This window comes from Bombina bombina, chromosome 3 (genome assembly GCF_027579735.1).
Source record: "Bombina bombina isolate aBomBom1 chromosome 3, aBomBom1.pri, whole genome shotgun sequence".
Taxonomy (NCBI): Eukaryota; Metazoa; Chordata; class Amphibia; order Anura; family Bombinatoridae; genus Bombina; species Bombina bombina.
Genome location: NC_069501.1, coordinates 705,923,740 through 705,949,778, shown reverse-complemented (window position 1 = coordinate 705,949,778; position 26,039 = coordinate 705,923,740). Strand labels below are relative to the sequence as shown.

Genomic DNA, 26,039 nt, shown 5'->3' with positions numbered 1-26,039 from the left:
GAAATTGTATACCAGTGTTTCACAAATTGGTGAAAAACGAATTAACCAACATATGTGAAACAAAAATCCAATTTAAATAAATTTGAGAAAAAAATCTCTATTTAGCCTAATGAATGACCCCTCTGTAGTTATAAGGGAAGCAGATAAAGGTGACAGCATAGTCATCCAAAATAGGGATGACTATATTGTAGAAGCCAATAATATCCTAAATGATATAACCACATATAGAAAATTCAAGAAGGACCCAACAAATTTATTCATAAAGGAATTGAAATATTTTTTGGATGACTATCTAGTGGCAGGAACGATAACCAAAGATGAATATGATTTTTTATTTCAGGATACATGTAAAGTGGCAAATTTATACCATCTGCAGATGATTCACAAGAATCAAGAAGACCACCGGGGAGACCCATAATGTCGGGCATAAACTCTCTAACTTGTAACTTATCACAATTTGTGGATAGCTACCTCAAACCTATGGTCTTAACCCTGAAGTCTTATATAAGGGATACCCCCCATATTTTAAAAGTAGTTGAGAACATTGTGTAGAAACCAGGCTATAGGTGGCTAACCATGGATGTTACATCCCTATATACTTGCATTCCTCAAAACAAAGGGGTAGAAAGTGTAGCTTTCTTTTTGGAAAAACATGATCATTTCCAAAGAATCAGAGAGAATTTCCATTGGATTTGATAAATTTTATTTTGAAAAAGAACTATTTTCTATTTGAGCATGAATTTTTATTGCAGATTGGGGGCACTGAGATGGGGACTCGCTTTGCCCCCAATTATGCAAATTTGTATGTGGGGTCATGGGAAGATAGGTACATTTGGAACAAATAAATAACATAAATAACTGTCTTATGGAAACGGTTCATAGACAATGTTATAGTAATATGGAATGGGGATGAAAATTCAGTGGAGACATTTTTTGAATATGCCAATAACAACGACTGTAATTTAAAATTTACCCCAAAAAATAATGAAAATACATTTTTGGATATAATTCTCTCTTCTAATAAAGAACAGGTAATCACCAATCTGTACAGCAAGGAAACACATTTGAACAGCTATCTTCATGCTTCTAGTGGCCACCATAGGAACTAGATTAATAACATTCCATTTGGCCAGTTCCAGAGGGTCAGAAGAAACTGTTTGAATATGGTTTCATTTGAACGAGAGTCAATAAAGCTGAAAAATAAATTTGGAGCAAAAAGATATTCAAATGAATTCATCGAAAAAGGCTATAATAAGGCAAAGGATCTGGATAGATCAACCTTATTAACCTGCCAAAAAGAAAAAAGACAGATGCAGAAAAATATTTTTCTAAGTAAATATAATAAGGAATCAATGAAAATTAAAAAAGCAATAAATAAACAATGGCATGTTCTTCTACAGGATCCCATTTTAGGTAAAACTTTAGATCCCACACCCAAAGTGGTTTTTAGAAAAAACAAAAATCTGAAATAAACATTGGCACCTAGTAAGTTAAGGGACAATGACAATAATAAGAAGGGAGATTGGTTACAAAAATCTGCCCAAGGCTTTTTTAGATGCAATAGAAAGGGATGTAATACTTGCCCCATAATCCATTAAGACAATAAACATATTGTTCTAGTCCAAATGGACAGAAGACGGATATAAAACATGCTATGAATTGTCATTCTAAGTATGTAGTGTATCTGTTGGAATGTTCTTGTAAAAAACAGTACATTGGAAGGACAAAGAGGACCATAAAGAGGAGCGTAATGGAACATCTAAAGAATATTGAGAAGGGGAATGTATCACATGGTGTTACTGACCACTTCAGGGACTTTCATAATAATGACAGTACCAGCCTTAGGTTCAAAGCAATAGAACATGTGGTCCTGGATGAGAGACGAGGGGATAGACTACTTATCCTAAGACAAAGGGAAACTTTTTTGGATCCACCACTTACAAATTTTAGAACCCCTGGGAATGAACATGAATGTAGATATTCAAGCATTTTTGGTGTAGTTTCCTTTTTTGTTCCCTTTGAGTATGTTACCTATGAGTTTATATATATATTTTTATATATTTATTATGGTTTCACCTCCAAGTATTCTGCCTTCTCCCTTCCTTGTTTTATTTAAATGTAGTTCATGTAACAGACTTTTATCAGAAGTTTTTTAACAGCTTTGGGTTACTTGCTTATAAAATAATCTTTTGTATGTGAATTTTAAAAGCAATGCAAAGTTCTTCTATGTATACATAATTTAAGTTTAAATTTTAAGGTAGTATAAGGTATAACTATGAATTAATCATGATTTTTTAATTAGGACTTTTTAGAAATCTTTATAACCTAACATAAATTGCAGTATTATTTTTAGTACTCACCCTATAGGTTGCTCATAATTTTAGATATATCCTGTAAGCGCTTTGATGAACAAAGCGGATTACCCCGTGAAATGTGTTAGGCCACGCCCACCTTACGTCTCAATAATACACTGTGATATATGGAAGCAACAGATCACGCTTCCTTCAAGCAGCTGGTAAATATACTATAGGGTATTCTGAGACACACATTGTCCCTGGTGGATTAACTGTGCCTCTACCGACCCTGGTATTTAACCATTGTGTACATCTGGAGCTGCTTTATGGAGCGGATCAAGCCATTCAACAAGGACTCTGCCTCCTACTGCATAGAGCAACATTATCTGCAAAACAGCCACAGTGGGACATCTCTACCTATGTAAAATTGCTTTTACCTTACCTCATTTGATTGAGGGTTTGTATGCGAGTACCCATCTGTATAGTTATTTTTATCTATGTACATTTTCTCTTGTTTTATTAAATATATTGCACCATGAGAAGTGCTTTTGTGTGCTTGTTCTTTTAGATTTAACATTACTTTTGGACTCGGATTTGAAAAAAAAAAAAAATAATACCGCAATTCATCTTAGGTTATAAAGATTTCTAAAAAAGACCTATTTAAGAATTCATGATTAATTCATATTTATACCTTATACTACCTTAAAATTTAAACTTAAATAATGTGTACATAGAACTTTGCATTGCTTTTAAAATTCACATACAAAAGATTAATTTATAACAAGTAACCTAAAGCTGTTAAAAAACCTCTGATAAAATTCTATTAGATGACCTGCATTTAAATAAAACATGGAAGGGAGAAGGCACAATACTTGGAGGTGAATCCATAATAAATATATATATATATATAAAAAAAAATTGGGAAGCAAAACTTAATTATATTTGATATTATAAATACGCACATTCATTAATTGACAAATCTATCCTTAAAAGATTCCCTAAAAATGTTTATAAGTATTTGTATGTATCAATTAGTATGCCACCTGACCCAGTTAGTGCCAAAACATTGTTTGACCCCTTCTGTGATATTTGCTGACTGCGGCATCGGCGCATGCATGCTATTTAGTGTAAAATTTTAGCTGTCTTGTAGCAATGATGCAGTGAGTACATGCGTCAACAACAGGATTTGTAAGAGTTTGGTAGGCGTGGCCGAAGGTAGGGGAACATAAAGAAGTCGGCAAATATTACAGAAAACAGGCACTAACAGACTGCTCCAACACTTTTTTAAATATCCTAAATAGATACAGGATTATGAAATATAGTAAAATTATAGAAGAAATCAACAAGATAAGAGAGGAGTTGGAAAAACACAAAGGGGGTGTTTTATATGAACAACTAAATCAAGACACTAAACATAGGGTATATGTATATGAATTGGAGATAAAAAATAGAAAGAACAGAACAACTAAAAAGGGATTGGTTGGAATATGTAGAGGAATCTAACCAGGAGAAGGATAAAGAATTGAGTAATGCTTTAGATATTGAGACTCTGTACAAGGGAGCCTTGGATATATTGCAAGTTTTTGATGAAGGGAACATGGTGTCCATAGCCCACAATTTATATTATAAAAAACTAGGGGGAGGGGAAATAAGAGCAAATCAACAAGAATATAACAGAAATCAGCAGGAATACAACATGTATGGCCCAAGTAATAGGACATACATTAATGGACAACCAAAGGGTAAAAATACACATAAAGGAAAATTTCAGAACAAAAATAAAAATATTAACAAAAAACAGAATTGGAGAGATACACCTAATTATGAAAAACCAATAAGTTATCCTGAAAAACAGAGCAACATGTCCAAATATTTTTACAAGGAAGGGAATGTGCAACAGAAGAGAAGATAGCACAGTCAGTAAAACATGGGGACAAAACATTCTTTAGATATATCAGTGAAAGAAGAAAAAATAAGGTAGGAATAGTAAAATTGAAATCAGTTGATGGTAGAATAATAGAAGGAGATAAGCAGATTGCAGACTGTCTCAATGATTACTTCTGTTCTGTTTTCACTAAAGATTGTGAAGATACAATGTCTACATTAAGGGATGCTATGCAAAATAGAAACAAGCTTAACAGTAATCTTTTTACAGAGGATGAGGTTTTGTTAGCATTATCAAAAATAAATGTTACAAAGGCAGTGGGTCCTGATAATATTCATCCAAGGGTTTTAAAAGAACTTCGTTCAGTGCTAACTGTCCCATTAACTGATCTGTTTAATCAGTCACTATTAACAGGAGCTGTCCCAGATGATTGGAGAATAGCAAATGTAATACCTCTTCATAAAAAGGGCAGTAGAGAAGAATCTGGCAACTACAGGCCAGTTAGTTTAACTTCAGTAGTAGGGAAATTAATGGAAAGCCTCTTAAAGGAAAGAATTATGACTTACATAAAGACAAACAATTTAGAGGACCAAAATCAGCATGGTTTTACTTCAGGGAGATCATGTCAGACTAATCTAATTGACTTCTTTGATTATGTAACAAAAGTATTAGACAAGGGAGGAGCAGTTGATGTAGCATATCTAGATTTCAGCAAAGCATTTGACACCGTCCCACACAATAAACTTATTCACAAACTATATCTCCTTGGTCTAGATTCAAAAATTGTGAACTGGGTGGAATGCTGGCTTAAGGACAGAAAACAAAGTGTCTTAGTAAATGGAGTTCATTCAGCAGAGGGGGCTGTTACTAGTGGTGTTCCTCAGGGGTCAGTTCTGGGGCCTGTTTTGTTTAACATATTTATCTGCGATATCAGCAAAGGGCTACAGGGGAAAGTATGTCTCTTTGCAGATGATACAAAAATTTGCAACAGAGTGGATGTTCCAGGGGGGGTAGACAAAATGAGAAGTGATATACAACAATTGGAGGATTGGACAAACGACTGGGATCTAAAGTTTAACACAGCAAAGTGTAAAATAATGCATTTAGGGAAGAAAAATCCAAATGTTAATTACAGACTCAATGACACTTTACTGACTGTTACAGACGAGGAACAGGACTTGGGAATTATTATTTCAGATGATTTAAAACTTAGTAAACAATGTAGTAAGGCAGCGAGTAAGGCTAGCAGAATGCTTGGATGTATTGGTAGAGGTATTTGCAGCAGAAATAGTAAGGTTCTTATGCCACTTTATAGATCATTAGTTAGGCCTCATCTTGAGTATTGTGTGCAGTTCTGGAGGCCATATCTTCAGAAGGATATTAACAAACTTGAATCTGTGCAAAGGAGGGCTACCAAAATGGTACATGGTCTAAAAAATAAAACTTACCAGGATAGGCTCAATGACCTAAATATGTATAGCTTAGAGGAGAGAAGGGAAAGAGGTGATATGATAGCAACTTTCAAGTACATTAAAGGGTTTAGTAAAACTGAGGCTGTGGGTATTTTACATAAAATGGAAAATTCAAGAACAAGGGGTCATGAGCTCAAGCTAAAGGGTAGTAGATTCAGGAGTAATTTGAGGAAGCACTTCTTTACAGAAAGAGTGATTGATTTATGGAATAAACTTCCTCAAGAGGTAGTAGCAACAAACACTGCGGGGGACTTTAAAAATGCATGGGACAAGCATAGGGCTATCCTACGAACTAGATAAGTTTATACTGTTAGGTAAGGTGGGGCAGACTTGCTGGGCCTATGGCTCTTATCTGCCGTCAATATCTATGTTTCTATGTTTCTGTTTCTATAGCAATCAGGCACATTTTTTTTAACAAAAAGGGAAAAGATATTTCTAAATATAATAAGGGGAGAGAGAGAGAGCAATCCAGAATCTTTTATTGCTATTGTACCTTCTTCTTCTGTTTCTTTTTTAGACAAACGAGAACCATTCAGACCCCCAATAGAGAAAACTTGGGGGAACACTCCGCCAATAACACACTATTTACACAGAACATTCAGACAACAAAGACCCATAGAGTCCGAAGAGGACAGCGAGGAGGAATAATTATACAAGATAAAAAGAAGAAAATAAAACTTAATCAGGAATGCACTAAAATATTTTAAAACCAACAGAATAAAAAACAACAGTAATGAGTCTTTTGATAAAGGGCCTCAGTTTTGCACCAACGCAGGGCCCCAACTCTTTTGATCTGTTTATAGACCTAAACAGATTTATTCGTAAATTAACCCTCACTAGACATTGTGACAATAATAAAACTATGAAAAAAGATACAGGTATAAATGAAAATTATTAGAAAACCTAAAAAATCTGATCTCTCTTAAGATGGATAGTGTAGGACAACAATGTTGGAGGGATGGCTTGGATGAATACACCCTAAATATTCTACACAGTCTAGAAGAGGAAGGGATTACGAGAGCACCATGGAATTTGTTCAAACCAAAGTCAATCTTTTTTCCTGTTAAGTCCCAGGGAAATTGTATACCAGTGTTTCACAAATTGGTGAAAAACGAATTAACCAACATATGTGAAACAAAAATCCAATTTAAATAAATTTGAGAAAAAAATCTCTATTTAGCCTAATGAATGACCCCTCTGTAGTTATAAGGGAAGCAGATAAAGGTGACAGCATAGTCATCCAAAATAGGGATGACTATATTGTAGAAGCCAATAATATCCTAAATGATATAACCACATATAGAAAATTCAAGAAGGACCCAACAAATTTATTCATAAAGGAATTGAAATATTTTTTGGATGACTATCTAGTGGCAGGAACGATAACCAAAGATGAATATGATTTTTTATTTCAGGATACATGTAAAGTGGCAAATTTATACCATCTGCCGATGATTCACAAGAATCAAGAAGACCACCGGGGAGACCCATAATGTCGGGCATAAACTCTCTAACTTGTAACTTATCACAATTTGTGGATAGCTACCTCAAACCTATGGTCTTAACCCTGAAGTCTTATATAAGGGATACCCCCCATATTTTAAAAGTAGTTGAGAACATTGTGTAGAAACCAGGCTATAGGTGGCTAACCATGGATGTTACATCCCTATATACTTGCATTCCTCAAAACAAAGGGGTAGAAAGTGTAGCTTTCTTTTTGGAAAAACATGATCATTTCCAAAGAATCAGAGAGAATTTCCATAGGATTTGATAAATTTTATTTTGAAAAAGAACTATTTTCTATTTGAGCATGAATTTTTATTGCAGATTGGGGGCACTAAGATGGGGACTCGCTTTGCCCCCAATTATGCAAATTTGTATGTGGGGTCATGGGAAGATAGGTACATTTGGAACAATAATCCCCACATAAAGAACTGTCTTATGGAAACGGTTCATAGACAATGTTATAGTAATATGGAATGGGGATGAAAATTCAGTGGAGACATTTTTTGAATATGCCAATAACAACGACTGTAATTTAAAATTTACCCCAAAAAATAATGAAAATACATTTTTGGATATAATTCTCTCTTCTAATAAAGAACAGGTAATCACCAATCTGTACAGCAAGGAAACACATTTGAACAGCTATCTTCATGCTTCTAGTGGCCACCATAGGAACTAGATTAATAACATTCCATTTGGCCAGTTCCAGAGGGTCAGAAGAAACTGTTTGAATATGGTTTCATTTGAACGAGAGTCAATAAAGCTGAAAAATAAATTTGGAGCAAAAAGATATTCAAATGAATTCATCGAAAAAGGCTATAATAAGGCAAAGGATCTGGATAGATCAACCTTATTAACCTGCCAAAAAGAAAAAAGACAGATGCAGAAAAATATTTTTCTAAGTAAATATAATAAGGAATCAATGAAAATTAAAAAAGCAATAAATAAACAATGGCATGTTCTTCTACAGGATCCCATTTTAGGTAAAACTTTAGATCCCACACCCAAAGTGGTTTTTAGAAAAAACAAAAATCAGAAATAAACATTGGCACCTAGTAAGTTAAGGGACAATGACAATAATAAGAAGGGAGATTGGTTACAAAAATCTGCCCAAGGCTTTTTTAGATGCAATAGAAAGGGATGTAATACTTGCCCCATAATCCATTAAGACAATAAACATATTGTTCTAGTCCAAATGGACAGAAGACGGATATAAAACATGCTATGAATTGTCATTCTAAGTATGTAGTGTATCTGTTGGAATGTTCTTGTAAAAAACAGTACATTGGAAGGACAAAGAGGACCATAAAGAGGAGCGTAATGGAACATCTAAAGAATATTGAGAAGGGGAATGTATCACATGGTGTTACTGACCACTTCAGGGACTTTCATAATAATGACAGTACCAGCCTTAGGTTCAAAGCAATAGAACATGTGGTCCTGGATGAGAGACGAGGGGATAGACTACTTATCCTAAGACAAAGGGAAACTTTTTTGGATCCACCACTTACAAAGTTTAGAACCCCTGGGAATGAACATGAATGTAGATATTCAAGCATTTTTGGTGTAGTTTCCTTTTTTGTTCCCTTTGAGTATGTTACCTATGAGTTTATATATATATTTTTATATATTTATTATGGTTTCACCTCCAAGTATTCTGCCTTCTCCCTTCCTTGTTTTATTTAAATGTAGTTCATGTAACAGACTTTTATCAGAAGTTTTTTAACAGCTTTGGGTTACTTGCTTATAAAATAATCTTTTGTATGTGAATTTTAAAAGCAATGCAAAGTTCTTCTATGTATACATAATTTAAGTTTAAATTTTAAGGTAGTATAAGGTATAACTATGAATTAATCATGATTTTTTAATTAGGACTTTTTAGAAATCTTTATAACCTAACATAAATTGCAGTATTATTTTTAGTACTCACCCTATAGGTTGCTCATAATTTTAGATATATCCTGTAAGCGCTTTGATGAACAAAGCGGATTACCCCGTGAAATGTGTTAGGCCACGCCCACCTTACGTCTCAATGATACACTGTGATATATGGAAGCAACAGATCACGCTTCCTTCAAGCAGCTGGTAAATATACTATAGGGTATTCTGAGACACACATTGTCCCTGGTGGATTAACTGTGCCTCTACCGACCCTGGTATTTAACCATTGTGTGCATCTGGAGCTGCTTTATGGAGCGGATCAAGCCATTCAACAAGGACTCTGCCTCCTACTGCATAGAGCAACATTATCTGCAAAACAGCCACAGTGGGACATCTCTACCTATGTAAAATGGCTTTTACCTTACCTCATTTGATTGAGGGTTTGTATGCGAGTACCCATCTGTATAGTTATTTTTATCTATGTACATTTTCTCTTGTTTTATTAAATATATTGCACCATGAGAAGTGCTTTTGTGTGCTTGTTCTTTTAGATTTAACATTACTTTTGGACTCGGATTTGAAACCTGAGTTTTTTTTTGCAAACAGCCAGCGCTTCCTGTGGATTATCAGGATTGACAAGAGGAAAAGATTTTTTATACAAATTCAAAAAAAGATCGTTACTGCATTATTAATGACCTTATTCATTGTACATTTTTTTATTTACTCAGCGCATCGGGCCAGCTGTATAGTCACAGCCCGACCCGAACGCGCCATAAGACTAAGTGCAGCTCGCTCCTGCTCTGTCAGACAGTAGGAGCGAGCTGCACTTAGTGCTATGGCGCGGTCGGGCTGGGCTGTGACTATACTGCTGGCCCGATGCGCTGAGTAAATATAACAGACCCGCTCAGCAGAGTACAGAGAGCGGGTCTGTAAAACAGCGTTTTTTTAAAAAAAAATTAATAGGGTATATTATGTTTTATAAATGTTTGGCTAATGTAATGCTATATAATTCTGCATATATAACATTATTTTTAAAGTTTACTGACACTTTAATAAATACAGTTATAGATAATTTGCATCCATGAGAAACCAATATTTTTTTTTAAATTAAATAGACACTAAGCCATATTTTTCCCCTTTAATTTAAAATAGAACATTTTAATTTGTTCTTTCTGCTATGTGTCTTTCTGCTTCTGAGAGAGTCAGTGGGTAGTGTCTGTGTGTGAGAGAGAGGGTGAAGATGTGTGTGTGAGTGAGTGAGGTAGTGTGTGTGTGTGCGTGAGAGAGAGAGGGTAAAGCTGTGTGTGTGTGTGAGTGAGAGAGTGAGTGGGGAAGTGTGTGTGTGTGAGAGAGAGGGTGAAGATGTGTGTGTGAGTGAGGTAGTGTGTGTGTGTGAGAGAGAGGGTGAAGATGTGTGTGTGAGTGAGAGAGTGAGTGAGGTAGTGTGTGTGTGTGAGTGTGAGGGTGAAGATGTGTGAGTGAAGTTTGAGTGTGTGAAAAAAAGTGGAGATATGTGTGTGAGTGAGAGAGCAAGTGAGGTAGTGTGTGTGAGAGAGAGGGTGAAGATTTGTGTTTGAGTGAGTGAGGTTTGAGTGTGCGAGAGAGTCGAGAGGGTGAAGATGTGTGTGTGTGTGAGAGTGAGTGAGTGAGGTAGTGTGTGTGTGTGAGAGAGAGGGTGAAGATGTGTGTGTGTGAGAGAGAGAGAGAGAGAGAGAGAGAGTGAGTGAGGTAGTGTGTGAGTGAGTGAGGGTGAAGATGTGTGTATGTGTGAGTGAGTGAGAGAGTGAGGTAGTGTGTGTGTTTTTCTGTTGAAAATCATTAGATACGTTTTTATAAATGATTGTGATTGACCCCAATTAGTTCAATACAAGACCTGCATTTTTGGTATTTTTCACACATAATTTAATGATAGCATAAAAATACATTTTAAACAGAAAAAAATATAACATATTCAGGCCGTCTCTTTATTATTCTCAATAACCTCCTCATAAATTATACAAGTAGTCAGGTAACAAAAAGCACAATAATATACCCAATTCCCTGAAAGCATATCAGTACATAAATTTGAGTACAAAATGAAGAAAAACACATTTTCAGTTGTTTTAATGAACAGACAACATTGTAAATGGTTGAATTAGTAAACATTTGACAGCAGGAAATGTGCTACACAACTATTCTGTATATTATATTTCAATATGCTAACATAGAACAAAAGAAATATTACAAATTAAAAACACACATGCAGGTTAAGTATCACTACATCTGAGTTAACAAATGCATTCTCTACTTCAAAACTTCACATTAAACTTCCACGATTCAGATAGGCCATGAAATTTTAAACAACTTTCCAATTTACTTTTATCATCTATTTCACTTTGTTGTCTTGGTTTTCTTAGTTGTAAGCTAAACCGAGGTAGACTCATATGCTTATTTTTCAGACCTTGAAGGCCTTATCTTATCTCAGTGCATTTTAACATTTTTCACAACTAGAGTGTTTTAGTTCATGTGTGCCATATAGATAAAATTGTGCTTACGCCCGTGTAGTTTCCTAGGAGTCAGCACTGTCTTTCAAAAGAACTGAGATAAGGGGGCAGTCTACGGAGTCTTAGATACAAGGTAATCATCACAGAGGTAAAAAGTGTATTATTATAACTGTGTTGGTTATGCAAATCTGGGAAATGGGTAATAAAGGGATTATCTATCTTTTTAAACAATAAAAAATATGTTGTATACTGTCCCTTTAAGCCTTTTCACTGAAACTATTTTGCTTTAAAGTGTTTCCTGTAAATTATCTACGAACGAGCTGTCCAATAAAATCTTCCCCAATCTAATGGATAGCTCTGCAGGCCGCACCTAATTCTGCCAAGATTACAATTACCAGTGCTATTGCTTAAAGCACTCCCCTGTGTTAGACTGTCTGCCCTGCTACATTCAGCCCGGCGCATCCATCACACAATGTAAACAGTGGATCACAATACGATTCACCATTTACTTTGTGCTAGCAGCCAGCGTGCTCTTAGATTTAGGAGCATGAGAATCTGTTTAAGCCCCTTGAGATTAACTAGCAAAACCTGTTTAAAACACACATTAGAGGCAGGGAAAGCAGCGGGCAGCAATCTTCTCATGGGTTGCCTTGCTCACAGCAAAATAACCGTACAGTGGTGGTGCCCAGCAAATGTGAGAAAAATGTAACATTTCCATAGAAATATAAAAAAAATATATAGAAAAGTAAACATACTATGTATGTATATGTACAATATAATTATATACAAATAAATGTTTTGTAATCCTTAAAGGGGCATGAAACAATAAAAATTGATTTCATGATTTAGATAGAGCATGTCATTTTAAACAACTTTCAAATTTACTTCTATTATCTACATTTTTGTTCTCTTGGTATCCATTGTTGAAAAGGATACCTATAGGCACAGCAACTGTGGATTGGTTGCTGCACATATATGCCTCATGTAATTGGCTCGCCTGATGTGTTCAGCTAGCTCCCAGTAGTGCATTGCTGCTTCTTCAACAAAGAGGACAAATCAAATAACATAATAGAAGTAAATTGGAAAGTTATTTAAAAATGCCGGCTCCATCTGAAACATAAAAGAACATTTTGGGGTTTCATGTCCCTTTAATTTGGCCAAAACTAAAATGATGCATTATACATAAATACATACTTTCTTCTTCACTGCTCACTGGCTCTATTTCTTCCTTTGCTTACAACGATGCACCTCTGCAGTGAATAGCTTGTTTTTTGAATAGCATTTCAAGCCAATATGGCTGCCCCAAGCGTCTATTCTCCTGCAACATTTCACGCATCAGCTAACAAGCTGTGCATATCAGGCTGGACTGCTTGAATTTGAGAATCGTCTTGAATTTCACAAGCAGATTTTGCTACCAGTTTGCAATCTTGTATGATTCTGAATAAGGGCCTTAAAGGGACGGTAAAATAAAAATTAAACATAAATGTATTGGAGAGAGCCAGTTGTGGACCTACTCAACAGAGGGCCCTGCTGCAAAAATTTTGGGGGGCATCTCAAAAGGTAACTGTATAATAATTTTGAGGAAAGATAAATATGTAGCTAAACCTGCACTAATAAAAGGCTCACCTGTATAGAATGACTGCTATGTCCCCCCTCCCCCCCCACAGCCCTTGGGCCCCGGTGTCACTGCACCTGCTGCACCAATGGTAGTTCCGCCCCTGGAGAAAGCGTGTAATTTTGAAAAGCTTTCCATTATACTTCCATTATCAATTTTGCTTAGTTCTCTTGTTATACTTTGTTAAAGAGTAATGCTAGGCGAGCTGAGAAGCATGCATGTGCCTAAAGCCATCTGACAGAACTGTTTGCAACAATATCTTTTAACAATGCTATACATAGTTGTAAAGGCTGCTGCCAAACAATGTTGAACACACATGCATGCTCCTAAGTTATGACACTCCCTAGAATTACTCTTCAACAAAGGATACCCAGGGAACAAATACAAACTGATACAGGTAGAAAACCCTTTATCCAAACTGCTTGGGACCGGAAAAGGTTTGGATTTTGGAATATTTATATATTTGCATCTATAAAATGTGACAAGCTTGAGGGAATGGGACCAAGTGTAAACAATAATATCTTATATCATTTAGGGAATATTTACATGTTATAATACAGCTTATGTAGGCAACCTAAAGGTCGTTTTTTCATAGTTGATTTGTGCGATTTGAGCTTTCTTTTTTTTTCCTTAAACCAGGAACCCGCTGAGTTTAATGCATATAAAATAAAATGCTGATATTAAAAAGCTCTGTAAATAGCCAAAAACCTGCTTAAAACAGACCAAAACAGGTTTTAAAGAGGTTAAGGCTGCTGGATTTGAAATGCCCCAAAAAAGTAAAGGAAATTAAAGGAACATTAAACATTGTTACAATTACAAGATACTGTGTTGCCTTGCACTAGATTTATATAATGTAAATGGTTTTAGAAAAGTTTAACTTGTTTTCCGAAATAGCCAAACCCCACCCACCATTTGCCTTATTTGGAGGAGCAAATTAAGAATTGTTACTGGAGTAGCCAGGGCTATGAACTGCCATAGTGTTAATAAAACCTATATGGTTTTGCAGCTTATTATCTCATATCTCTGCTGAACTCAGTTTAGGGCCAGGTGTGTGTCAGGGCCAGGAGCTGTTGCAATTTTCATAATTGGAAAACTCTTAATTTTCAGACTTACATTACAGAAAAGTGGGCAAAACAAATAATGAAAGTATATTGCAAATATGTCTTACTACATATAATTAAGCATTTTACATTATATATTACCATTATTATATATTAGCATTAAATTACCACACTGGTGCCCAGATTACAACTGGGCTATCAATACCGTGGGAGCAAGCTCAGAATAGTGCACAATCTAGTATAGTAAGTGAATAGTAAAACAATTGCCAGACAATGTTTAGCTTGGCCAGCATCTCTTTAGCACACCCTATACTTTCAATGGACAGCGCGGCTGCTCTAAACATTGCTTACATTACAAGTTGTGAGTTATAACAGCGTAACAACACCACCTACACATGAATCTATATATATATATATATATATATATATATATATATGTGTGTTTGTATATATATATATATATATATATATATATATATACACACACACACACATATATATAAATATATATATATATATATATATACACACACATACTAATAAATACACAAATAAATATAAATGTAAAATATATGTTAATAATTTAAATAAATGTATATAAAACTGCATATGGTATATGACAAGGTGTGACAGGTAAGTTGTACGGGCTCAAAAGTGTGAGTGTGTATACACAGTCATGGCCAAAAATATTGGGACCCCTGCATTTCTGTCAGATAATGCACCACTTCACCCAGAAAATTGTTGCAATTACAAATGTTTAGGCATTCTCATGTTTATTTCTTTTGTTTGTATTGGTATGACACCAAAAAGTGTAGAAAAATAAAAAGCCAAATCTGACATTCTACACAAAACTAAAAAAATGGACTGGATAAATTATTGGCACCCTCAATTTAATATTTGGAAGCACACCCTATGGAAAAAATAACTGAAATCAATCGCTTCCTGTAACCATCAATGAGTTTCTTATACCTCTCTACTGGAGTTTTGGACCACTCTTCTTTCGCCAACTGCTCCAGGTCTCTCAGATTGGAAGGGTTCCTTTTCCCAACTGCAGTTGTGAGATCTCTCCACAGGTGCTCTATGGGATTGAGATCTTGACTCATTGCTGACCAGTTCAGTAATCTCCAGCGCTTTGTCTTAAACCTTTTTTGGGTGCTTTTTGATGTGTGCTTTGGGTCATTGTCCTGCTGTAAGACCCATGACCTCTGATGGAGACCCAACTTTCTCACACTAGGCCCTATATTGCACCACATAATTCTTTGGTAGTCTTCAGATTTCATAATGTCATGCACACAGTCAAGACATCCAGTGCCTTAAGCAGCAAAGCAACCCCAAAACATGAGTGAACCTCCACCATGTTTGACTGTAGGGACTATATTCTTTTCTTTAAAAGCCTCATTTCTTTTTCTGAAAACAGTAGAATGATGGGCTTTACCAAAAAGCTGTAATTTTGTTTCGTCTGTCCACAGCACATTCTCCCAAAAGGATTTTGGCTTCCTCAGGTAAGTTTTGGCAAACTCCAATCTGGCTTTTTTATGTTTCTGTGTTAGTAGTGGGGTCCTCCTGGGTCTCCTACCATAGCATCTATTTTTATTCAGATGGCAACTTATACCAATACAAACAAAAGAAATAAAGATAAGAATGCCTAAACATTTGTAATTGCAAAAATTTTCTGGGCGAAGTGGTGCAATATCTGACAGAAATGCAGGGGTGCCAATATTTTTGCTCCAATATTTTTGCTCATGACTGCATATATATATATATATATATATATATATATATATATATATAAATATTTACACTTACACGTGTGTATGTATATTAGTATGTGTGTATGTATATTTACGTATGTATGTATACACATACAAACTAACACATACATACACATATATACATACATACAAATATACACACACACACACATATATACACTTTTGAACCCTTCCCTGTCAAACAGTCTGTTGTATACCATATGACTTTAAAATAGAAATAGTTTAAATAACATTAACTGTCCACACCACCCACTACCTCGTCCCCTCTTTGCATACATTTAACCACTGTGAAACACCTTAATGTGCAGTTATTTTGAATATTTTATTAATTTTAAACCATAATAAATTAAGTCATTTTAATACATTTATTACAAATACAGGTATATACATTTGCTGGTCATTTGGCACAGTATATAGACAGCATTTATCTTCCTCACTACTGGCCCCCGTGACATTTCTACTAGCCCAGGGTGAGTGGGCAAGTCGAAATTAAGAGCCTTGATATATATATATATATATATATATATATATATATATATATATATATATATATATATATATATATGGAGTGCAGAATTATTAGGCAAGTTGTATTTTTGAGGATTAATTTTATTATTGAACAACAACCATGTTCTCAATGAACCCAAAAAACTCATTAATATCAAAGCTGAATAGTTTTGGAAGTAGTTTTTAGTTTGTTTTTAGTTATAGCTATTTTAGGGGGATATCTGTGTGTGCAGGTTACTATTACTGTGCATAATTATTAGGCAACTTAACAAAAAACAAATATATACCCATTTCAATTATTTATTTTTACCAGTGAAACCAATATAACATCTCAACATTCACAAATATACATTTCTGACATTCAAAACAAAACAAAAACTAATCAGTGACCAATATAGCCACCTTTCTTTGCAAGGACACTCAAAAGCCTGCCATCCATGGATTCTGTCAGTGTTTTGATCTGTTCACCATCAACATTGCGTGCAGCAGCAACCACAACCTCCCAGACACTGTTCAGAGAGGTGTACTGTTTTCCCTCCTTGTAAATCTCACATTTGATGATGGACCACAGGTTCTCAATGGGGTTCAGATCAGGTGAACAAGGAGGCCATGTCATTAGATTTTCTTCTTTTATACCCTTTCTTACCAGCCACGCTGTGGAGTACTTGGACGCGTGTGATGGAGCATTGTCCTGCATGAAAATCATGTTTTTCTTGAAGGATGCAGACTTCTTCCTGTACCACTGCTTGAAGAAGGTGTCTTCCAGAAACTGGCAGTAGGACTGGGAGTTGAGCTTGACTCCATCCTCAACCCGAAAAGGCCCCACAAGCTCATCTTTGATGATACCAGCCCAAACCAGTACTCCACCTCCACCTTGCTGGCGTCTGAGTTGGACTGGAGCTGTCTGCCCTTTACCAATCCAGCCACGGGCCCATCCATCTGGCCCATCAAGACTCACTCTCATTTCATCAGTCCATAAAACCTTAGAAAAATCAGTCTTGAGATATTTCTTGGTCCAGTCTTAACGTTTCAGCTTGTGTGTCTTGTTCAGTGGTGGTCGTCTTTCAGCCTTTCTTACCTTGGCCATGTCTCTGAGTATTGCACACCTTGTGCTTTTGGGCACTCCAGTGATGTTGCAGCTCTGAAATATGGCCAAACTGGTGGCAAATGGCATCTTGGCAGCTGCACGCTTGACTTTTCTCAGTTCATAGGCAGTTATTTTGCACCTTGGTTTTTCCACACGCTTCTTGCGACCCTGTTGACTATTTTGAATGAAACGCTTGATTGTTCGATGATCACGCTTCAGAAGCTTTGCAATTTTAAGAGTGCTGCATCCCTCTGCAAGATATCTCACTATTTTTGACTTTTCTGAGCCTGTCAAGTCCTTCTTTTGACCCATTTTGCCAAAGGAAAGGAAGTTGCCTAATAATTATGCACACCTGATATAGGGTGTTGATGTCATTAGACCACACCCCTTCTCATTACAGAGATGCACATCACCTAATATGCTTAATTGGTAGTAGGCTTTCGAGCCTATACAGCTTGGAGTAAGACAACATGCATAAAGAGGATGATGTGGTCAAAATACTCATTTGCCTAATAATTCTGCACTCCCTGTATATAAAAATATATATATATATATATATATATATATATATATATATATATACATACAGTAAATTTATATATATATATATATATATATATATATACACACACATATACACCTACACAAACATACACATATACTGTTCATATAGATATATAGCTTGTAAGATGAGCGTAAGAATAAGAACACTATTGATTTAACTTGAGTGATGTTTGCTCTCCACTTGTAATCTAGACCAGTGATTTGCATCCTTAAAAAATCCTGTGGCACACCACCATCCCAAAATTTTACAAAATCACACATTGTAGCCTAATACAGGATATATATATATACAGTATATATATATATATATATATATATATATATATATACACATACACACACACACTGTACTGTGCTGTCATGCCATGCCTCCTACAAACTATACATTACATATTGACATTCATTCACAAACAATCATAATGATTGTCTGTGAATGAATGTCAATGTCATGGTTGTAAATGATGCCTGATGAGCCTGTCACATGGCTCCCAATATTTAAAAATTTGAAAGAGGGACACCCCCCGCACTGTTGTCAGCCTGCCGCGGCACACCTGAGAATCTCTCACGGCACACTGGTTGAAAAACACTGATCTAGACCTAGCTTTTTATGGTTTTCATGTGGAATAGAATAACGTCACATATAAAAACCCTGCCCTACTAGACACATCCCTCTAACAGACTGGAATAGATCTCTGTTACTTTTTACAGAGCTTTCTACTTATTTCTACTAATAAATATACTGTACTATTAGACGTACATTTTTTTTAATTTTGCTAAACCAGTTAGGTCAAAGCAAGTTTATACATATATACTAAAATACACATAACATACATACGTGGAAAGCCATATTGCTTCAGTAATCTCTTTTTTGAAAGCACCTTCATAGCCTACAGAAAAGAAAAAAAGGATAGGATGAAATGACATGGATTTACAGGTTTCATAATTCTGTAACTAACAGCAAAGTAAACTGTACAATGTAAGCCATTTTGTGCTACAAAGAATATATTCATGCACCAGCTACTGTAGGTACGTATCCTAAAGTATTTCATCTGTAAAATTGAGTTATACAAAAGAAAATGATTCCCAATGTGTTTCTCAAGGCTAGCACAATTTGTTTGCATTGATTGTGTTCCAATATTAAACCCAAAAGACCTTAACAAATAACTCCTAAGTGTATGTAGTTTTATATAAAGACAATTCTTTTTAATATTGTTAAAGAATATTCACATTTTCAAAATCAGACTTTAACAGAATGCTATCTATAATGCTGCACTGTACTATTATGTTAGCTTTTAGCAGTCATAAAAGCACACTATGGGCTAGACTACAAGTTATATGTTGCACTCGAGCGAAAGCTGAAATTGCGCTAGAATATTTAGCGCGACTTAAGACCTGAAGTAAAGTGAAAGGGAAAGAGAAAAATCACAAAACACTTCCAAAACATATTAAAGGGACAGTCTACACCTTGGTCATCTTAAAGTCTTACCTTAGATTAAGCTGCAAATATCCTCCTGCACCCTTTCTATATCATGCAGCACAGCAGTAACAGTAAAAATGACTATTGTTTCTGTTCACTTTGAAATGGCTGCCAAGCTCCGCCCACTTATGACATCATGATCTGGGCGGCATTAAAGGCTCATTAGTTACAAAAGACTCACTAATTGGATTTAACAGACTGCCAATGCTGTTCAGCAGAGTGCATAGATGCAGGCCAGATCATGATGTCATCAGTGGGCAGAGCTTGGCAGCTATTTAAAAGTGACTAGAAACAAAATCATTTAAAAAAAGATTAGAGCGCCATTTCTAATCTGGGCCTTTATTTTATTTGTGTATTATATTTCAGCAGACAATGGGGTTCATCACAAGATTTTAGAAAAAGATTATCTAATGATTATTTTACAAAATTCTATTAAATTATATGTGGATTTTTGTAGATAAATAATTTGATTAGCTTTTTTTAAAGGATTATGACCCACCCCTATGTTAGGGTTCTTCAAACACTTTTTCTATGACACAGTAAAACATAGTTGCCAACTGTCCCGTATTTGCTGGGACAGTCCCGGAATTTGGGACCCAGTCCCAGCCATTTAAATGTCACGGACTGTCCCAGCAAGTAGCAGTAGTAGGCTGCAGCGCCGGCTTAGCTAGCGCATCTGTATTGTCACTGACTGAGTCTCCCTTGAATCTGAGCTAGTATATCACTGCTCGCGATCGTGCAGTCAGGACAGTCAGTGACGTCAGCATGCAACGTTGTCACCACCACGTGACCCTGCTTGACGCTCTTATAGGTAGTGCCCGTAATGTGACAACGTGAGGATGGCAGTGGTTACCGGGAGCTCGCAAGTTGCTGAGCGAGACGGTGGTAGCAGATGGCAGCCAACACCTGGTGTCACCAGGAGATACGATCACAACGGACACCGGGTTTATGAGGTGAACTAGTTTGTGTGTAATGTTTCATGTAGTTCACTAAAGGTCAGAGACTGTAAACTTCCTTAGCAGATCAGATGCAGGAGGAGTGACAGGAGTTAATGTAGGAGTGGTGGAGAAGATATCACAGCTGAGACAGAGCACGGGAGCTGGGCTGGGGAGTGTGAGATGCAGCTGGAGATACTGGTACTCATTATATGGTCATATAGTCAGTGATCTGTGCAGTGGATACTGGGTTGTACTGGGACTGGGCACATGCTGATATAGTGTGATCTGTGCAGGGGATACTGGGACTCATATATGGTCAGTTAGTGTGATCTAAACAGGGGATACTGGGCTGTACTGGGACTGGGCACATGCTGATATAGTGTGATCTGTGCAGGGGATACTGGGACTCATATATGGTCAGTTAGTGTGATCTAAACAGGGGATACTGGGCTGTACTGGGACTGGGCACATGCTGATATAGTGTGATCTGTGCAGGGGATACTGGGACTCATATATGGTCAGTTAGTGTGATCTAAACAGGGGATACTGGGCTGTACTGGGACTTGAAACTCTCTGGTACCTGGTGATACGATACATTTGATCTGGGCTCTACTGGTAATCAGAACTCTGGTACATAGTGATACTATGTGATCTATACTGTAGTACTGGGATATCAAAATGGGCTGTACTTGCACTCTCTGGCACATAGTGATCTGATATTAGGTGTGCTGGTGTTACTGGGGATACTGAGCTGTAATAGAACTGAGTACCAGTACAGCCCAGTATCCCCAGTAACACAGCACACCAAATATCAGATCACTATGTGTCAGAGTGCAAGTACAGCCCAGTTCAACTCTCTCTGGCATGTGCAAGTACAGTCCAGTTGTGTTGGTGTTACTGGGAATACTGGGCTGAGGGGCCGTGTGAGAAAAGCTGAGAAAACAATCTCTTGATAGTTCTGTTAGTAGTAATTAAAAAGTCAGTGCCTTACAAAGGGTTTTAGAGTATATATAATTTAATATGTAAATGATTGAACTACAAATGCAAAATCCTTAGTTACATTGGTTAAACTTATTTAGAAGTTAAAAAAAAATCAATGAATTTGTATTTATGCCAGATATTCTTACTCAGAGGTGACATGTTTCAGTAAACATGTAAAGTTTATTCTTTTATCGAAAAATGGGAAAGTCTACTGGTATAAATGAAACTGCCACATTCTCATAATGTGACCTGATTAAAATAATTTGTTTCACTCCCGCACATTGTACAGTTTTGTGCAATAAGGATAACTTTTTTCATAATACAGTTGCAAACATTGAATGTTGATGTAACATGAACACTGTTATGTTTATGTTTATGTTGCTAATCAGGACATTAGAAAAGTATTGTGGAATCAGTGCCATGTGGTTACAAGCATCTAACAGAAAGTGTTCCAAGACTGGGGGGAGAAGTGACAAGGAGGTGTGAATCTTTAAAGTTAAAGGGAATGTAAATTTTGATGTTAAAGTGCCCGGCTTTTAAAAATTTTATTAAAAACATTTGATTAAAAACAGGGCCACTTTAATTAATCAAAATTTACATTTCACTCGGGTTGTGAAAAAATACTTACCTTTTAAACTTGACAGCCGCTCCAGCTTCCCCTGATCGTCGCAAGCCATTTCTGATGTCAGAAATGATGGATCGGTCATCTTCCAATCACGGCTTTCCCCCCCCTTCCCCCCGGGGGAATCAGTGTCTGATTCAATGCAGTGATTGGAGGAAGCCGGATTTCTCATTTTAGACCCAGGAAGAGGCTTTGCGATGGGCGGAGGAAGCTGGAGCGGCTGTCAAGATTAAAAGGTATTTATTCACAACAGGAGTGAAATGTAAATTTTGATGAATTAAAGTGCCCCTGTTTTTAATCAAATTTTTAAAAACCAGGCACTGAAGCATCAAAATTTACATTCACTTTAATAAACTCATGTTGTGCTAAACTGAGGGTACCAGAGTGACACTGGGACACTTCATGTAATGAGCAGGGAGGGATCTCTTCACTGAGTGTACAGGCATAGTTGCTCAGTCACATTAGATTGCAAGCTCTTTCAGCAAATTATGTTTAGCTTTATGCAGTCTCAGTATTTTAAAATAAGTAAATAAGGATGTTAACATCTGTACTTTATATGGAGATGTTTGAGTGGCGTAAACCCGTTAAAATGTTTACCTATATAATTATATATTTCTGTAACACATGGGGGCCCATTTATCAAGCTCCGAATGGAGCTTGTGGGCCCGTGTTTCTGGCGAGTCTTCAGACTCGCCAGAAACAACAGTTATGAAGAAGCGGTCTAAAGACTGCTGCTCCATAACCCTGTCTGCCTGCTCTGAGCAGGCGGACAGGAATCGCCGGAATTCAACCCGATCGAGTACTCTTGTGAGCTGCTGGTGCAATGCTGAATACGGAGAGCGTATTGCTCTCCGCATTCAGCGAGGTCTTGCGGACCTGATCCGCACTGTCAGATCAGGTCTGCAAAACCTTTGATAAATAGACCCCATTACCTCATTAGTAATTAATAAATAATTAGGGTATTATACTTCCCTCAAACAATGCACATTGTGTAAATTACTGACTATATACATATATATATACATACGCCCTGAGGAAGCCCCAATGACGCTTGGTCACGTGGGGGGTGAAACGGCCGTTGGCGTGTGACGTCATTCTGCACAGCTGAGAACCAGGTCCTAAATGTTGCTTGATGCAAGCCGTAAACACAGCTCTGGAAACCGCAATAGAAAGTAGGCTTTGTACCCGGATTAAATCATCCTAAAGAGAATCTAACGGAGGAGGATTTCGTTTCCCGGAAGTTATTTGTAATGTATTCATGGACTTACGAGTCTAACTGTTTTGCAAATGGAATGCATTGCCTGGGATAAATGAAATAGAACGAACTCTATATGCAACAGCTTAACTATATGCTGCAAGGGGAAATTAAGTATTTCTCTAAAATTTGAGTTTAAATGTCTATCTTTGCCTGCCCTTAATATACGGTTCATATTGCTGTGATTACACAACTAGTATCTTATAAACATAGATCCCCAAATTTTTACCATGGTAGCTGGTACCTCTTTATAATATTGGTGCTACCCTCTGGTAGGGGTGTTGTTTACTGATATGAAAGTGTAAAAGGTCAAGCATGTAACCTATTGTTATTTTGCACAACTTTACAATATAGTTAGTATTAGGCATAGATCCTCAGGTGTTTTACTCAAGATAACAACTTTCCAATTTAGATTGGGTTATGAGGTGTTGCCAATACTATTCTTGTGTTACAAGCTATTCAGCATGGATCCCCAATGTTATCCATGGTAGCAGATTCCTGTGTATACACGGGGCTACCCACTGGTAGGGGTGTTGCTTAATAACTCTTTATAGCCTTATTGAAGGTTAATAGCCTGCATTGTAAGCAACTTTTGTGAGCTGGCCAGCTATTTCTATGTATTTATCTTTACATATTGAATCACTATAAATATATTTGCACTTATAATACATTTTACAAACTACTAACATGTGTGTGGTTTTGATTTAGGGGACCCAGCCGTTGACTGGTTCGCACTACAAGCTGAGAACACCTGTTTCTAATATACTAAATAAATTTAATATTTTTTCTATGAGTCATTGACTAGATTATTGCAAAAAAAAATTCTGGAGTGCTGAAATCCCAGTCTTTCTTTGGAGAGGGCACTACTGCGTCCTCTTCGTGTTTCTCTCTGTTCTTTGAAGTAAATTCATGTGTGTAACAGGGTCTGCACCCAACTATAAATTGTAAAGTACATTATCAATACCTACTCCCTAATAATTCAGTATATATATATATATATATATATAATATTGTATATATATTAAAGTCAGACTGCTAATTTCTTTATTAATACAAAGCCACAGAATGTGACTTTTGCTTGAATTTCCATTTTGAGTCTGCATAATCTGCACAGGAGTGAGACATAGATGTCTTGGAGGTGCTAGTGTCGTTTTTAATTTGTGTGTTACCCTTATTTTAAGAGCAATTCATAATAAAAGTTATATTTTAATTTTACCCGTTCTGGAATTACTGCCACAGAGTCTAGGCTAAGAGTGCTTTCAGGTGCATACTTCCAGGAGATATCCACACTCCTTGTGTGATTCTCCTTAGTCTTCAGAAATTTATCTACTTATGCATTAGCACCATTCCCTATATAAGCAATATTTGTTTCACAAATACATATTATATAGTCTGTAATTATTGAATAACAGGGAAAAAGCCCTTGTGGTGCCATTGTTCGTGTGTAATAATACAAGTAAAGCTGTCTGGGATCACCAGATTTTTCTGAACAATAGAGCACATAGACTCCTATACATTATACCTAATAATGGATTCTGTATTTAATACAGACAGACAAGCAAGACAGCAAAAAAGAACAGCAGACCTAAATGACATTTTTGACAGTGGCCAAAGTACCGGAAATACACCAGTAGCTACTTCACTAGATGGGGCGTTAAAAGATCTACATAGAACCCTGTACAAACAGGACAAAACATGGTGGAACAAACACTTTTTGAAAAATATATAGAAAGAAAACTTATACCCAGAGGGTTACGCATACAGCTATTTCCAGCTTTTGAGTTCAAAATTGATAGTTTAACAATTGAGTGGGAGGAAGCTCTCTCTGAATGTTCAGAGAAATTGATGAAAATTCTAGTAAAACATGATACACTAGAATATGATCTGTTTGAAACCAAAATAAAGGAACCGTATGAAAATCTCAAAAAATTTGAGCTAAATCCTGACTTTAATCAACAATATAAATTGTATCAACAAGAACTAGACAAGTACGAGCAAGAACTCAAAAATATAAAATCTGGGAAACTTAATAGAGACATCAGTGATTATAGCAATAACAGAGTGTATAAATGGCGCAAGAATGGGTTCTATAGAAATACAAACAAAAACCCAAGAGTGAATATCATAGAAAGTGATATCTCTGATACAGATGGAGAGGAAGGAAGTTCCAATAGCACTGCCCCCCAACAAACATCTGTACCCCCACCCAACCCCATTGTACCTAGGTCATCAAGCAGAAACAAGAGGAAGGATTTTTTAGATGCAGGAGAGGCAGGAGGGGAATACGCAGAGGGGGGAGGCATAAACAAAAGACCAACAAGAGGCAGAACCAGGTATCAGAGAGGACAACAAGGCCACTGGAGACCACCCAGGAGAGAACAGAGCCCCTTCTCACAGATCAGAATGAATCAATGAGAGTCATTAATTTATCCACATTAAAGCTAACACCCAATCATATCTCTGTACTATCCAAAGGTTTATCTTTTTGTCCAACTAATAATGTGGACAAATTTGAGGTTGTAAAAGATATTCAACTGTTTACTAGAAAATTGTTTCTGAAAAAATTCTTCTCATCGGAAGAAAATATGTCAGGATGGACAGAAGAAGAAAGATTAACTTTAAATGATCTAGAAGATTTA

The 26,039-nt window shown here is 36.3% G+C and overlaps 1 protein-coding gene across 1 annotated transcript in view; it reads right to left on the bottom strand.

Moving 5' to 3' along the window:
• The window catches only part of CAMKK1 (calcium/calmodulin dependent protein kinase kinase 1), an 882,751-nt gene that overhangs the window by 409,490 nt on the left and 447,222 nt on the right, over positions 1–26,039 (bottom strand). Inside the window, exon 6 of the mRNA XM_053707509.1 lies at positions 18,963–19,014. Coding sequence (XP_053563484.1) covers positions 18,963–19,014 — 52 coding nt within the window. The remainder of the gene's footprint in view (positions 1–18,962; positions 19,015–26,039) is intronic.